General features: G+C 38.8%; 1 protein-coding gene across 1 annotated transcript; it reads left to right on the forward strand.

Moving 5' to 3' along the window:
• The first annotated feature begins 1,920 nt into the window (after positions 1-1,920).
• On the forward strand, positions 1,921-8,895 carry LOC110720022 (kinesin-like protein KIN-7N). The gene is made up of 18 exons (XM_021899026.1): positions 1,921-2,508; positions 2,595-2,684; positions 3,029-3,147; positions 3,304-3,417; positions 3,493-3,574; positions 3,675-3,742; positions 3,824-3,889; positions 4,038-4,180; positions 4,251-4,353; positions 4,442-4,522; positions 5,031-5,099; positions 5,186-5,245; positions 5,340-5,495; positions 5,595-5,894; positions 6,576-6,662; positions 6,909-7,067; positions 7,162-7,431; positions 7,935-8,895. The coding sequence occupies exons 1-18, from the start codon at positions 2,364-2,366 to the stop codon at positions 8,388-8,390; spliced, it is 2,568 nt and encodes an 855-aa protein (XP_021754718.1). The 5' UTR covers positions 1,921-2,363; the 3' UTR covers positions 8,391-8,895.
• Positions 8,896-17,373: the final 8,478 nt, after the last annotated feature.

The following is a 17,373-nucleotide window of genomic DNA, read 5'->3' on the forward strand; positions in this document are numbered from 1 at the left end:
CCCCATTCCCTGTTATCCTTGGAACGGATGTGTCTGGTTTTAAGGGATCCATCTTTGGTCGTGTATACTTCGACCTTTGGATCAGAATCTGTATCATGGTCCGAATGAACCTCTACTTCTGGACGTTTGTCCTCAAGAGGCGGTACAGTCTGTTAAGAAACCATCTTAGAGGTACTCTCCCCATAGACGGTGCTAAATGTTTTTGGGTTTTTATGTGTCCTGCGGGAGAGTTACGTCACCAAGACTGGATTCTCTTCGCCTGTATTTGCAAACAAACGGAACCTCCGGTTGTGCTGAGTTCCACCTCTAACGATCAAGTTAGTAAGAGTCGAAGGAGAGTAAAAAGTGCGGAAAGTAAAAGTAGATCTTCTCGGATTCCGAGAACAAATGTTTTCTCTGATGTGATAGAATTGATTGAGTGTAATAAATGAACATGCCCCCAAATTGGGGTAAATCTCCCTATTGATAGGGTCATGGGAATTAGTGCCCCCTTTTCTAGGTCATCAACCTAGGTAAATGGGCTGCGCCGTTTTTACGGTGTTCTCCGGATTTGGGCCTTTGAAAGCCGCCTATTTTCCTAATGATTGGGAGTGCCACGTGTCAACTGGTGATTGGTCCTTTTTAGACCTCTCTTGCCCCTTATGATTGGGCCACGTGGCTTGGGTATTTTTACCCAAATCACATACCATACAAAAATAGACTCAAAACTTCTAAACGCTTATGTGCATGGCATACCACAACAATCTCATAGCATACAACTTTAGTTACACAACATACAAACAAATAAAATCAAACAATTAACAACAAACATTCAACAAATAACTCAATTTGAAAACAATATCATCCTTAAGATTAATGGTCAAGTTCATTGTCATGGAAAGGTAGCATGTTGATCCAGTCGATACAGGGAAGTTCTTGTACAAGCATTTGTCATCCTCACAAAATAAATGAGTGCAAATTACCCGAGTTCTTGCAGATAAAGAATACCTTATTAAGCTCTAACAAAGAGAAACTTTGTAAAACTTAACTCAAAATGAACAACTTTTATAGTCTACATTTTGCAAAATTTAATTATACTAAACAAATACCTAACCCACCCAAAAAATACATGCCTTAAAACAAAGAAAAAAGCAAAGTTTCTCATTCAATTAAACAAAGAAAGCCACCACCCATGCAAGTTAACAAAGTAGCCCACCACCTCATTATTCTTAACACAATAACAACTCCTTGCCAAGTAAATAGTAAACTAGAATTGTCAAAGAAAGTCAACAAAAGCAATGGCATTTTCGCAATAAGCATTAAGGAGTGAGGAAAAAGCCATCAAGTCACTATTCCTTTCAAATGCACTGTTCCTTTGAATAGTGTATGAGCATTCTTCTTGTTTTTAAGCGGTAGAAATTTACTGAAGATCATAATTTTATCCTTTTCAAGGGTTGTAAGATTTACATGCTAAAAGTAGGTGGATGTGAGCTTTTTTTTATTTATATATATATATTATTATTATTATTATTATTATTATTATTATTGAGTATTTAGCAATGAAGTAGTTTTTATTAAAAAAATTTCATGCATAAACAATTATTGACTTACACTTTAACATTGAATAGTATGATTAACATGTAATTTTTTTTGGAAACAAAAAAGTTCTACTGTAAACCATAATAGAAATTGTTCATTTGTGAGCAATTATGATTTTTTTTTTTTAATTTTTTGAAAAATAAAATTGTGAATAAGTAATTTTACAAATTGAGAAGGACATTTTGGAAAAAGACAAATTTATCAACCAAGATGCCCTTTATCTTTATATAGTACTCCCTCCGTCCCATATTATAGTTCATGCTTTCCTATTTTCGAGACATAAAATGTTGTTCTCATTTTCATTTTTGGATAATATGTAAAAACCATTATATCCTCATTTTTTTTAACTTTATTCATTAAACACTTTTAATTTACCTTTAAATTATTCATTTGTCTTATACTTTTTACCACTTTCTCTCTCTAACTTTTGTTTATAATTGTATTTTTCACTTTTTTCACCTTAAATTTATCCATTTGCCTTGTACTTCTGTCTAACTTTTATCCACTTTAATATATTTCATCCACTTTCTCCTCCAATTTCTTAAATTCGATTGAGAAGGAGAGAGTACTATAAATAAATTCGATTGGCCCAAAAAGAGAAAAGGAAGATTTGTCTAATGTCTATCGACTTTTCACAAGGACATATATGTAACTTAATCCAATTCAAAACATAGAAGTACCTACCAAAAGCCCGCCCATGAAAATCCCTCTGTCATTTCAATTCAAAAACACTCACTGCATTCCAACAACAAAAATATTGACCAAAAAATTTAAAGGGAGAAAAAATGGAGAAGATTTGTGTTGCAGTAAGAGTGAGACCTCCAGTAACCCAAGAATCCTTTGATGGAACCTTCTGGAATGTTGACGATAATCGTATTTCTCTTCACAAGTCTTCCGGCACCCCCATTTCCGGCGTCGCCTTTACCTTCGGTTTGAAATTTTGTTTTGCTATTTCTTCCTATTTTTAATTAATTAATTCTTAATTTGAATTGATTTTCTCTTGTTTCTTTTTACAGATCATGTTTTTGATCAATCTCGCCCAAATTCTAGGGTTTATGAGCTTCTTACTAAGGATATTATTAATGCCGCCGTTGAAGGTTTTAACGGTATGTCTTTTTTTTTTTTTTTTTTTTTTTTTTTTTTTTTTTTTAACATGCTAATTGTTGATTTTTTCGAGTATTAAAATCGAATACTTTTTTCCGTAATATGTAAAATTGATTATAAAGGCTGATTGTTGTTTTTCTGTTGATTTCAATCATCAAAATCAATTTTTTGTTGAAAATTGATTGATTATAAAAGGATGATTTAATTTTGTTGTTTTCAATATAACTATTGCAGCTTTCTGTTGGATTTAAGTCATAAAGTATGATTGTAATTATTGTTGTTGATTAATGATTATTATGTTGTGTAGGGTAGTTTGTAGTTTCTGATATGTTTGAGTGCATTGTAGGCACTGTTTTTGCATACGGGCAAACTAGTAGTGGAAAGACTTTCACTATGAATGGTTCCGAAAACGATCCCGGGATCATTCACCGGGCTGTCAAAGATGTTTTTCACATGATAACAAAGGTGAAATTTCTGGTCTTTGCCATGGTTGATCCTCATTACGGCATAGACCTCATACTACCGCGATAATAAAGAAATCAATGATCTTTCGATTTCAGCATGATTCGTGTGCAAGATTTCTGTTGAGTATCTAAGTCGCAAGATTTCTGTTGTTTTCAGCATGATGAGAGGGAGTTTTTGATTCGTGTGTCATACATGGAAATTTATAATGAAGAAATCAATGATCTTTTGATGGTAAATAACCAGAAGCTGCAGATCCATGAAAGTTTGGAGGTAAATTTAGTAGCGTATGTGACTTCATTTTTAGCTTCAAGAGTGGAAGATTCACTTATTGTGATTTGATTGTAGCGTGGCGTTTTCGTTGCTGGCCTTAGAGAAGAAATTGTGAGCGATGCTGAGCAAGTGCACAAGCTTCTTGAAGCAGGAGAAGGTTTGTCTAGCCTTGTTGCAAATTGCAATATGCACTCAAGTTGTATTTAGTGAATTGTAACAAAAATTCTTATGCCTGATCTTTGAATTGAATGATGCAGTCAATAGACATTTTGGTGAAACAAATATGAACGCACGAAGTAGCAGGTCACACACAATCTTTAGAATGGTAGTTTCTCAATGCTGTAATCTGATTTGAGCTTTAATAGTATTTACGAGTTTTTGTAACTGTTTGTGGTTCCATTTACAGGTCATAGAAAGTAAGACTAAGGAGATGGACGGTTCTAGTTCAGATGCTATCCGTGTTTCTGCTTTGGTTTGTCATTTCTTTCTATCATTTATATATACTTTGTATATCACTTTCCTCTTGTTTTTTTTTTTTTTTTTTTTTTTTTTTTTGTTTTTTTTTTTTTTTCTGAAGTGTTATGGGTTTTAATATCCTTCTTTTGTTTAATAAAATGTAGAATTTGGTGGATCTGGCGGGATCTGAGAGAATTGCAAAAACTGGTGCTGATGGAGTTAGATTAAAGGAAGGAAAACACATTAACAAGAGCCTGATGGTTCTTGGCAATGTCATCAACAAGCTAAGTGAAGGAGCTAAGCAAAGGTTTGTAACTCACTGGCATTAATTTGTTCTCAATGGTTAAGTCATTCACACAAATTTATGGGTTTGGCAGGGGACATATTCCTTATCGTGACAGTAAGCTGACTCGCATACTCCAATTTTCACTTGGTGGCAATGCTAAAACTTCAATTATCTGCACAGTAGCACCTGAAGAGGTTTGCTCGCTTTTAGAAGAGTTGATTTGAATTAGTGCATTAAGATTATTTTGGGGTGTTTGATTTTGATGCCTTACTAAATGTTTAGGTTCATGTTGAAGAAACTAGGGGCACTCTTCAGTTTGCTAACAGAGCTAAACGTGTTACTAATTGTGCTCAAGTGAATGAGGTTTGTTACACTCTTGCTTGGTCTATTGTTCTTTGACACCATTGACGAACATATTTGGTCTCACTCAACATTTAAAGATATGTGTTGGCTGCTGCGTTAACTAAATAAAGAGTTGAACTTGCTGATCAACTAAGTGTTTCGAGACAGAAGTGAATCTGTATTTGATCGTCAAATATTTTCCCTATATACCTAGATAATTATTTGGTGTAGGGGCCAGTACTAACTTACAAATGTTAAAGCACTGCTTCTGACAGTATAAAGAACATATGCATATCTCTTGTTACTTTGCAGATAGTTTGAGCCGTTTCTACTAATCATTCATAGCACTTTCACCTGGTGTTAACAAATCCAGTTGTTTTACTCAGTTTCTTAGTGTATGATAGCTAAATTTCATTATTATAAACGTTTTATTTTGGAACCATTCTTTTGGATGAAAATAAAGGATCTATTATTTGCCGTTTATGTATGCATTTGATGATGGCCTACTGATCAATAATTTTTGTATTAGATCTTGACTGATGCGGCCTTGTTGAAGCGTCAAACTTTGGAAATAGAGGAACTACGCCAAAAACTTCAGGTATAGTTTATTTGCTAACCTCAACTTTTGTGGGCTCGTGGCTCATTAAAGTATACTGTATACCTAATTAATATTATCTTGTTTAGGGATCTCAAGCTGTAGTTATGGAACAAGAAATCTTGAAATTGCGGAATGACTTGCTTAAGGTGCAGTATCTCTTGTTCAGTAGTCTCTTGTACTTGTTCTATCCCTTTACTAAAACAATAAAGTTAAGGTATTCATTTATCATTCTCTTATTAGTATGAACAAGAGCATGAAAAGCTTGCCATGGAGCTTGAAGAGGAGAGAAAACTTCAAAGACAAAGGGATTTGCACATCAAAGAGCAACAAATTAAAATTAACACCCTCAGTAATATGGTGAACTTTTCAGACAGTGAGCGAAAAAGCAATACTCAGGTGTGCTTTGAGACAATAGAATTATCAAACCATCTTTTAAATGGCCGATGACAGTCTTGTCCTATCCATCTGAGATTTGTTTTTCTTTGCTTATTGTAGCACCAAGGTTTCTCAGGTCAAGGGATGGGGGAGAGGAGCATTAATAGCCAGCATATGCGGCAAGAAGAAGCTTTCAGCACCCCCGGCTTTAAAGAAGCTCCCAAATCTTTTGTTGTTCGACGTTCAAATTATGCAACAGTATCTGATTCTGATTCTAGCCCCCTTCCTGATGCATTCAATGATGTGGCAGACGAAGATGCATGGATGAAGATGAATAAAGGATATGTAGCTGACCTTGATTCAATTTGTATGACTCCCGCAATTAAAGTTCGGTCCCTGTCATCTGATGGCATTAGTCCTGTAAGATTCATTCTTGAAGCTTATTGGTGTCCTTTGAGTAGTTTCTAACATCCCTAATATCCTATGCCAATAAATCCTAGAATCCCATAATAAAAACTTATTCTTGACGTGGTATTTATTGTAAACTTTTTGATTATAAGAGAGGTGAGTGGATGTAAGAAAAAGGTGGATAAAGTAGAAAGGTAAGTTGGTGCAAGAAATTAAAAAAAAAAAAGTAGAGAGTGGGTGGGAATGTGGTATATTTTATGAGATAATAAAAACCAAAATGAAGTTGGGTTGATAAAAATCTAATACATTCTACAAAAAAAAAAAACAGAAAAAAAAAAATCTCATATAAGGAGTAGAAATAATAAGGGTAGAAAGGGTAGTAGTTATAAGAAATTGTAAAGTAGCTTAAGATGTGAGAGAGTGTGAAGATTAAGAATTTTCTGTCTCATGTTGTCAGAACTTAGCAGTAATTCTCATTTTACAAACATAGATAAAATGTGTCATTGCCTCCAGTACACATGATTGTAACAGCGAAGAGAGTGATGGCGATAGAGTGAAACTAAGGTTCATGTAAATGGAATTGGGATCGACTATTGGTGATCTCTTGCAGTTAATTGCTTTGTAAGATATGTTTAACTTAGAGGTTTTTGCTTTGTAAGATACATATAACAAAGTTAAAGTTATCTTTATCAGGCTTTCTCAAAAGGTCATTACGAGCAAGAGATTCAGAACCTCAAAAGGCAAATGGAACTTACTACTAAAGAGAGAGACGAACTTGAGGTTAGTTGGTGAAATTTATCCTTGTTGCTCACATAAACGTCACTTGGTGCCTACATATTACTTATATTATAATTTATCTGCTGCAAATCATTGTTTGAAGATATTATATGTATCCACTTTTCTAGAATCAGTTGCTCTTTTGGTTTGTGAATCCGAATTACACTTAGGGGTCTAAACTTATATACATACTCGTAAAGATTTATATTCTTTTTTAGATTCATATCTACATGTATGATGTACTTGCAGAAAAATCACAGAGATCAGGTCTTGTTGAACAATAATTTAACCAAAGAGATCATGGAACTTCGGAAGGAGGCCAAATTGACAAGAGAAATTCCTCAAATGCTGTCTGACTCTGTGACAACTTGTAAAGACATATATAAGGATGTCTTATCTGTTATGCAGGTATACTGATATCACAATGCTCTACATATACAAATTTATATGTGAAGTGACTCCATCTGGCTTGAGTCTAATTGCACCCTTTGGATTTTTGCAGCGTTCTGTTGATGATGAAAAATCTTTTGCAAATATCTTGCTAACCAGCATGACTGAGATTGGCTCAAATCTTTTTTCAACATTGGAAACTCACTGCAGAATGGCTGTAGATGGTCATCAAACTTTCAGCACGGATACCTCTATACTGCAAGAGCAGTGTAAAATTCTTTGTGATAGATTGAACAATTCTGTTGCATTGTTGGCATCATCAGATGCACAAACTACAATGGAGAAAGAATCGACAACCAGACAATGCGGCTCTGATTATAAGGTAGTTTCTAGGCCAATATTGTCCAGATTTCACTCATTATTTTTTGTGCTACTCCTCTCCTTGACATTAGGCTACACTATATTTCTTTCCAGACTTTTGAACTAAGCATCTAACTTTATGCCTGTTTAATTCTCTCTACAAACTGTTTCATTCATTACTCTATTTTCAAATATATCTCACATTTATTACTAAATCACAAAGTATTAGGGATAAATGAAAGAAAAGCCACTTCAAGAGTTCTGAATTGTTTATTGTCAAAATTATCATATCATGTGGCAAAACTAATTTGATACTCATATGTTGTTGATATTATAATGAGTTTCACCTAGGATAGATTTTATGCATGATTGAACCAACTGGTGGGAATCACATGATAATATTGAAAGTCAGTAGGTTGCTGTTGGTGGGAAAGATGAGATTACTGTAAAAAGCATGGTTTCTTATTGTTTGATAACTATTAGGAGGATCTCTGAATTAGTTTAATTCCTTTTTCTTTGGTAAAGGGTGTTGAGTTCGGGGAAGATTTTGCTTGTTGGAAGGAGAAATTGAACAATGAAATCAGCGCATTCAGAGACAAATACATAACAAATTCAAGGTACCTTGAGCTTGAAAAGGATCATGAACAATCTAAACAGGTTCTGGAAGAGTCAAATTCAAGGTACCTTGAGCTTGAGAGAGAATTACAGGTTCTGCAGCAAGATAGGGAAACCTTACTTGATAAAGTATTTAAATCCAGTCAAAATCTAAGGTTAGTATCAGAAGAAAGAGATGTGTTGTTGGAGAGATACAAGTCTGAGGTACAAAAGAGAAAGAATCTCAAACAAGGGATCGAACAGTTTAGATTGGCATTTGTCTCTCGCCAAAGATCAATGGCATCCTTTCACAGTGATTGTAAATCTAGGCTTGAGGATCACAAGTCCCAGAATCCAGTTGTGGAAGTCAGCTCTTTTGGGTTTTAGAATTATTAGTATCTGCCCCATATTTGACTGTCACGAGCTTGCATATTTCGACAATTGATGGACTTAGTTTATAAAACCTGCAGCCATTCTACGTTAATCTGTCATGAATATTATTGCGAGATTTGATAGAATTGTCAGCTGTGTAAATTATAAGTTGTGTGTCTCCTTGGGTGTATTAAGACTAGGCTCAATGAAAATTTTGAGCTTTGATGTAAGGTTTCGGCTCCTTCAATTTCTATTAGTTACCAGTTCCCTTGCATTTTATCACGTAGTTAGTGCATGCCTTATTTCTAAGTTAGCCTGCTTTAGAATTCAGATGAGATTTCTCTGACATGATGAGAAGCCCTTGTTGTTGCTGGCGAAACCAAATTGATCCTTAATTGGGAAGATTACAAAATACAAATGTGATAACAATCATTCAAAAATTGACTTTGGTGGATTTTTCATTCCCATTTGAAAGATAAAAGTCAAAAGAGATAACAAAAACAAAAAAAAAAAAAAAAAACATAGAAAAACTAAACACAAACTATCTCCTACATAAGTTTTATTTATTTATTTATTTTTTTTCCTAAGACCATCTGTAGGTAGGGCTGTACACCACTCCAAATCTGGATTGGGTCAGAATCGGAATTGACAGTTTTTCAGGATCGGAGACTGAATTTCACCATCCTCAGGTCTGATTTTGGTCCAGACCTAAAAAATCAGATCCGGTCCAATCTTGGGCTTGATGGACCCGTTGGATTTCAATTGTTTTAAAAAAAAAATCCCAAATTCACGAATTGAAGATTTGAGTTTATTGAATAAATATCATTCTATTCAATTCTATATTTAATATATATTGCAACATTATCTACAATCAAATAAAATTCAAAGTTTAATATGTAAAAACAGAATCCTACAAAATTTAAACTCTAATAAAGAAAAAAAACAACAGTCAAATTAAAAATATGATGGAAAACTAGTAAAATGTAAGGTATATGAAAGCAAAAGTAAGGAGTAAAAAGAATAAGAAGAGAGAGAGTAAATTAGAGGATGATGATGAGGACGTTGTTGTCTTTGCTCTTATGATTGTTGTTGTTGGGTAATTTAGTACTCGCTTTTGAGATTTGGAATTGTGTTTGTGTAACATTCCTTTATCATAATAAGAGCAATTAGGTGGACTTCTTAGTGGTCCCATAGTTTTTACTGATTTTTCCACGTAAATATCGTTTGGTAATTCGCTTAGTTGTTTCTACTTGTTCATTTTGGTGATTTTTTTTTGAAGACCGTTCATTTCGGTGATTATTGTAAATGTTTGCGATTTCCCTCAATCTTTCCAACACTTGTGTAAAGTCAAGATTGATAACCTTGATTTTATTAATTTTGGCAATTTGTGTAATTTCATATCTTTATGGCTCTTCTTTAATTTCACACAAAATACACAAAATGCCAACAAAATTACATCTTGGTATTTGAAGTTATAATATTTCGTAACAAATTATGTCAAATAATTTAAGACATGTCCTTTGTAATGTTTATGTGTATGCCTCTCAAATTAGGTTTATATTGAACTAGTTTAAATTCCGTGCTATGTATGGTTTCACTAAATTTTGTAGTGAATTATATTACAACAATTATGTACCAAAAAAATATCATGAAGTATATTTTTTAAAGGAAATAAAATAGCTAGAGTTTCAATTTATATTCATGCCAAAGATATCAAAATTATTGATGCAAAAGAATTAACAAATCAAATAAAATGAAAGAAATTTGTGGACTATGAGGTTTTACTACCCCTTATAAAAAATATAAATTTTTGATTAGTAACCATATAATACACACATACATGGATATACCCTTCGTCCCTAATTTGTTAAGATACTTGTTCGACACAATGTTTTATGCAAATTTATTTGATTTTATTTTACTTTGTGATAATTAATAGCCATTTTTTTATTACATAATATATGAGTAGTATATATAAATTTTTATTTATATAATAAAATTTGTTTGAATTAATTTTTTTTTATAGGTTATTATTGCAAATTAAACATTACTATGTTGGAGTAGAGAAGGAATAATTATATTCTCGACAAATTATATATATATATTTTTATTGATTTGTTATAGAATTTGTTATATGATTAGGGGATTTTTCCCTACCAATCACCATCTGACAAGTGGACCATTCAGGCTCTGTCAAGTGTCCGCTTACAAGGGCCAATAGAAGCCTGCCACGTGTCAGGAGTTGATCTGTCCACCATGGACCAGTTGTGACTCGCCACGTGGCCTTCGTATGCCAAATAGGCCAAGCAGGCCACCTAGGCCCAATCCAAGGGAAGCCCAGTCAGCCCTAGGTTAACCAAAACCTAGGATTTGACATGTTTTCCAAGGTTATAAATACTCTAATTAATCCTCATTAAGGGGGATTCAACAATTAATTACCCTCACCTAGAGAACCTAAACACACTGATCACTCCTCCCCTAGAGGAAACAGATCTCCCAACCTTTACTTTTCCGCATTTATTACTCCTCAAACAAGTACTAACTTGACCGTCGGAGGCGGAACTCCCACCACAAGGAGTCTCCGTTGTTTTGCAGGTACAGGCGCAAGGATACCAGTCCCGAATTGTAACTCTCCCACAGGACATCAAAAAACCCCGAAACATTTTGGCGCCATCTGTAGGGAGAGTACTTTCGAGATGGCATCACAGTCTGTACCAAACCAGAGCGAGAGGCGTCCTATGGACGACCCTCAGGTCTATAGTGACCAGGATACTGAAAATGAGGTCGAGGTTGAGACTCACACGACCCCAGACGGGACCTTACGAGCTCGACGAACCCGTTCCTCTGAAAAGAAGGAACGAAAAGATTGTCAGGTTGGATCTAGTAAACCTGGTAGCCAGCCGCTTGATCATCAACAGGCGGCCGAGGGATCTACCCCCATCACTAGAAGTGAACTCATGACTTTAATGAATAACTTCAAAGGGGAGATCCAGGATCTCATTAATAAGAAGACGCATGTTCCCTCCAAGGAGCAGTCGGCTAGAAAACCTTCCCAGTCTGGAAGGAGGAAGCCTGTACAGGGTTGAGAGGCGACTCCTCACCCTAATTCTAGGAAGTGGGAGCCGCCTGTGATTGACTTAACAAAGTACCGCTTTCCCTCACCAGGGAAGAGAAAGTCCATTCGTCATGTTCAAGCGGATGAGTCAAAGAAAACTTACTCAGATGCTCGATTGTTGCTAGAGCAGAAGAAGAATGACCGACTGTCAGAGTCGGCCTCTACTTCAGATTTCCAAGATAGTTTACATAATACCTCCATGAGGTATACTCAATCAAACTATGAGAGTCAGACAAGCGGTACCTCCCGTCGGTCCGGATCTCATAAAGATCAGTCGGTACCGAATGTACCATACGTACCGCAACAACAATATTTCTTGCAGCCTCCTTTGTTTGGAGGGCAGGCGACAAGGAACGTCCAACCATTGGATTGGCAACTGCGGTTGCTTAGACTTGGAGAACCGCCGTCCGCCTTCTCCAAGGAAATTATTGAGGCCGCCCAGCTGGCCAAAGTGAAGAATGTGTTAGTAGGCGCCTATGATGGCACTACTAACCTAGAGGATCATCTAATGACGTTCACCAACCTGATGTACCTCCAAGGGTTGGATGATCCCACTTGGTGCAAGTGTTTCCCAGCGACTCTCAAGGGAATCGCACAACAATGGTTCGGCAACCTACCGACTGGTTGTGTGAATAATTTCAATACACTTGCCTACTTGTTCACCTCCAATTCTGCTATGAACATTCCTGCTAAAAAGACGACCCTTGACTTAGGGACTATTCAGCAGGGTGAGAAGGAGGGACTCCGTTCCTACATCAGGCGGTTTAATCTGATGAGGATTCAAATACAAGGGCTGCCGGATGAGGTAGCCTACACTGACTTTTTTAGAGGTCTTAAGGATGGGTCGACTTTCAAGTTCGACTTGGTCCGAAAGAGAGTTGCGACTCTCCAAGAAGCATTGATTCAAGTAGAAGCCTATATACAGGCGACTGATCTCTGTAACACTGTAAAACAATCGGATGGAAGGAGGTCTGACAAGAAAGAAAGCCGACAAAAGTAGTCGGCAAATAAAGATGAGAAAAAGCGAAAAGAAGTCTGGGCGGCCGACTCCTCTGCACAACCGACCCAGAAAAAGAAGAAAGAATTCAAACCATACTCTCCCAAGTATGCGTTCAACAAGGATAGCCAAGCTATCCTCAAAGAAATCAAGAGTCGGATCTCAATCGAGAAGCCGACCCCCATGAAGGGTTCAGCAAACAATCGGAACTAAGATAAATTATGTCATTTTCATGAGGACATTGGTCATGAAACCAACGAATGTATAAGCCTCATGCGCTATCTAGACCGCCTGGCTGAAAAAAGCGATCTTGACTCCTATGTCAAGAAGTCCAAGGGGAATGCTCCCCCAAGCACAAGCAGTCGGCTAAGAAGAATCATCGGCAGGCCGACAATTCAGATACTGACGATGTCGTCGTTTACGCTATAGCAGGCGGCTTCTCAGGAGGCGGCCCCACTATCAGGGGCAACAAAGACAATATCAGGCGGTTACATGTTAATTCCGTTCACCAAGGACGGACCGCCAAGAGTTCATTCCCAGAAATTGTCATCACAGAAGAAGATCTGGGAGGAGTTAGGGGGCCGCATGATGACCCCATTGTCGTTGAACGTAAGGTGGCCAACCAAAGAGTTGGCCGGATCCTCATAGATACCAGCAGTTCCTCTGATCTCATCAGCAACAAATGCTTGGCAAAGCTTAAGTACAAAACTGACTGCTTACATCCGGTGTCTCACCCTTTAGTAGGGTTTGGAGGAAGTGTTGTACACTCAGTTGGACGAGTGGATCTACCGATCCGTCTGGGTGAGAAAGGGGAGGGCCGTCACATGGTGGTTCGGTTCTTAGTGGTTGAAGAGCTGTCGGCCTACAATATGATCTTGGGACGACCCACCTTGAACAACTCTAAAGCTGTCATTATTCCCTCTCTTATGCTGCTCAAATTCGAAAGGGATGATGGAACTGTCGACTCCCTAAGGGGAGATCAGAAGATGGCACGAGAGTGTTACCTCTCGGATATCAAACCCACTGTGGCGACTGCTGGCCCAAGTGATGAAAAAACTGACCTTGAACTCATCAAGGAGGATGCGCCTGCCCAGGTGGCAGGCGACAAGAAAAGAAAGGCTACTCAACTGGGGTCCGAGAGAAAGGAAAAAAGATAGCAATCACTGGCAGAGGAGCGCTCAGACGAATTCCGCCCTCAGCCGGCTGGTAAGCACACGGATGTTGTCCTGGACGACTCACGTCCCGACCGAACAATCAAGGTAGGGACGACTGCTCTTGAAGTATTGGGTGAAGATTTTCACCAACTTCTGAAGGAATTCAAAGATATCTTTGCATTCGAAGTTCATGAAATGCCAGACATCAGTCCTGACCTGGCTGTACATAAATTGGTCGTGGATCCGAAAAAGAAGCCGGTCAGGCAAAAGAAGCGGAACCATGGTGAAGAAAGAAGCCAGGCGGCCACCGTCGAGGTTAAAAAGTTGCTTGATGCAGGGTTTATTCGCCAATGTTATTTCCCAGACTGGGTTGCAAACGTTGTGTTAGTAAAGAAGCCGAATGGTACCTGGCGAATGTGTGTGGACTACACTGATTTGAACAAGACGTGCCCCAAGGATAGCTATCCATTGCCAAAGATTGACGGCCTGGTCGATTCAACAGCCGGCCACGCTTTAATGAGCTTCATGGACGCCTACTCTGGCTTCCATCAAATTCCTTTGTGGAAAAAAAGATCAGGAGAAGACGGCCTTCGTCACTGATCAAGGGTTGTTTTGCTACACGGTTATGCCATTTGGTTTGAAGAACGCCCGACCACCTTCCAAAGAATGATAAACACGGTATTCTTTGACCAAATTGGGAGGAATGTCGAGGCATACATAGATGATATGATTGTAAAGTCCAAACTTCAGACAGATCATCTGGCTGACCTCCGAGAAACATTCACCACACTCAGGCGACACCATGTCATGCTCAATCCAAAGAAATGTGTGTTTGGAGTTGAGTCTGGTAAGTTCCTCGGATTTCTCATAAATCAAAGAGGTATAGAGGCGAACCCTGAGAAAGTGCAGGCGATCATTGACATGCAGTCGCCTCGCACAGTCCGAGAGGTTCAGAAGTTAACAGGTTGTCTAGCGGCCCTGGGAAGATTTCCCAGCCGGTCAGGCAACAAGTGCCTTTACTTTTTTCAGGCAATAAAGAAGAAAGCAAGGTTTGAATGGGGGCCGAATGCTGAGGCGACCTTCCAAAAACTGAAAGTCCATCTACATTCTTTACCAAGGCTGGCCAGTCCCTTGCCCAAGGAATTACTCTACATGTATCTTGCAGTATCTGACCATGCTCTAAGCGCTGTCCTCCTTGCTGAAAGAGACGGCTGCCAGCTCCTGGTCTACTTTGTCACCCATGTATTGAAAAATGCCGAGTTGAGGTACCCCCTAGTGAAAAAATTTGGTCTTGCTCTCTCTATGGCCATTAGAAAATTGAAGCCTTACTTCTTGGCACATTCAGTCGTCGTTTACGCAGATCAACCAATCAAGCGGCCACTCACAACCATGGAGTCGTCTGGCCGAATGATCAAATGGGCAATAGAGATTCAGAGCCTTGAAATCACATTCAAGCCAAGAAAAGCAGTAAAGGGGCAAGCGTTTGCTGATTTTATTGTAGAAATGACTCGGCCCTCTAATTCTCAAATTCCAGACCAAGTCTGGAAGGTCTATGTTGGACGAGAGCTCCACCTCAAATGGTTGTGGAGTAGGCGTCATATGTCAGTCGTCAGAAGGCGACAGGTATGAGTATGCTCTACGTTTTAACTTCCAAGCCTCGAACAACAAGGCAGAATATGAAGCTTTACTGGCCGATCCGCATGTGCAAGGCAGTTGGGGCAAGAAGAATAGACGCCTGCTCTGACTCACCACAATTTGATAGTGAGTCAGTATAATGGCGAATACGAAGCAACCCATCCGGCCATGACTAAATATTTGCAGGCGGTACGACAAGCGGTCGGGTCACTTGAGGAGTTTCATCTAACTCAAGTGCCCAGGTCTGAAAATAACCAGGCGGATGCTCTTTCAAAGCTGGCGTCCTCGGCCTCTTATGATACTCCAAGAACCGTCTTTTGGGAAGTTATGGATAAGAGAAGTATTGAAGAAGATCCTATTGGAATTCTAGATCGAAGTTCAACCTGGATGGACCCAATCAGAACATATTTAACATCCGGCACCTTGCCGAATGATCACTCCTAGGCGGCTCTGCTGAAAAAACGGGCGGCCAACTTCGAAATATGCAAGGGTGAGCTCTTTAAGAAGGGTTATCTTCTGCCCCTCTTAAAGTGTGTGACCCCTGAAAGAGGACGAGAGGTCCTAGAAGACCTGCATTCAGGGTATTGTGCTTCGCATGTAGGCGGCAGGTCACTTGCTCAACGAGCAAGGCGACAAGGTTACTTTTGGCCTACCTTAGAAGCAGACGCCATGGAGATGGTGAAAAAATGTGACAATTGCCAATTTGGCAAGTTAATTCACCTTCCGGCTACTGACCTCACTGCCATCCATAGCCCACTACCGTTTGCTAAGTGGGGCATGAATATCCTAGGTCCCTATACGCCTGCTACAGGCGGCAGGAAGTACATACTTGTTGCAGTCGACTACTTCACCAAATGGGTTGAGGCTGAGGCTGTTAAGGGAATCAAGACGAAGGATGTGATCTCATTCATCTGGAAAAATGTCATCACTCGGTTTGGGGTGCCCATGTCTATGGTATTTGATAATGGTCCCAATTTGAGACGCCTGTTCTCAAAAATTGGCTGGGAGACCAAGGCATCTCACACTGCTTTGCACCAGTCGGCCGTCCTCAAGAAAACGGCCAAGTAGAAGCTTTCAATAAGATCATCTCAGACGGACTTAAGAAGAAGATTGAACGAGCAGACGGCCTATGGGCAGACGAACTACCACATGTTCTCTGGGCCATTAGGACGACTGAAAAAGGGTCGACTGGAGAAACTCCATTCCTCCTAACTTATGGTGTAGAAGCTGTTCTTCCAATTGAATACTACGAGCCGACTTTTCGAGTAATTTTGTATGACGAAGAAGCGAACTGGGAGTCCATGCGCCTGTCATCAGACTCACTTCCAGAACGAAGGGGCAATACAGCCCTGCGCCATGAAATCTACCGCCTGAGAATGACAAGGTTATATAACAAAAGAGTGTACAGGCGTCCACTCAAAGTGGGGGACTTTGTACTAAGAAAGATGGAAGCAGTCGGTAGGGCTAATGAGTCAGGCAAATTAACTCCCAACTGGGAAGGACCCTACCGAATCTATGAAGAGGTTCGGGACGACACCTATCGCCTGGAAACACCAGACGACCAACCCTTGCCTCGAACCTGGAATGTAGATAATTTAAAGAAGTATTATTTTTGAATGATGTAAACGGCCAAGAGATGCTAATAAAAGTTTGTTACTTTGCTTCATCTATTTTGTATTATGAGGGGCATGCCAACTGATAAAACAGTCGGCTACTCTCTATTTTACTCATGCATTTAATTAAGAGGGGCACGCCGCCTGTAGATATACAGTCGGCTACTCTACTATACTTAGTTCACCATGAACTACCTAAGGCCTATGGCTAAATGATCAGACCAGGCGCCCAGCCAACTGATCCAATCTTTAAACTAATACGACCTGTCCCAACATCATAGCAGGCGTCCGGCGGCATCCCTTCGGATGAAATTCGTCGCAGAGAACAGCTCCCGTTTGGGTGGAACATTATTCTATAAACTAATTACACAGCACCCAGACGACTGTCCCCAAGGACAACCACGTAACCGTTTTTGAGACAAGGATAACTCTAACACTAAAAAGCAAACAAGTGTTAGCAGTTAACATCTGCGTCGGATAACCG

This window comes from Chenopodium quinoa, unplaced genomic scaffold (assembly GCF_001683475.1).
Source record: "Chenopodium quinoa cultivar QQ74 unplaced genomic scaffold, ASM168347v1, whole genome shotgun sequence".
NCBI lineage: Eukaryota > Viridiplantae > Streptophyta > Magnoliopsida > Caryophyllales > Amaranthaceae > Chenopodium > Chenopodium quinoa.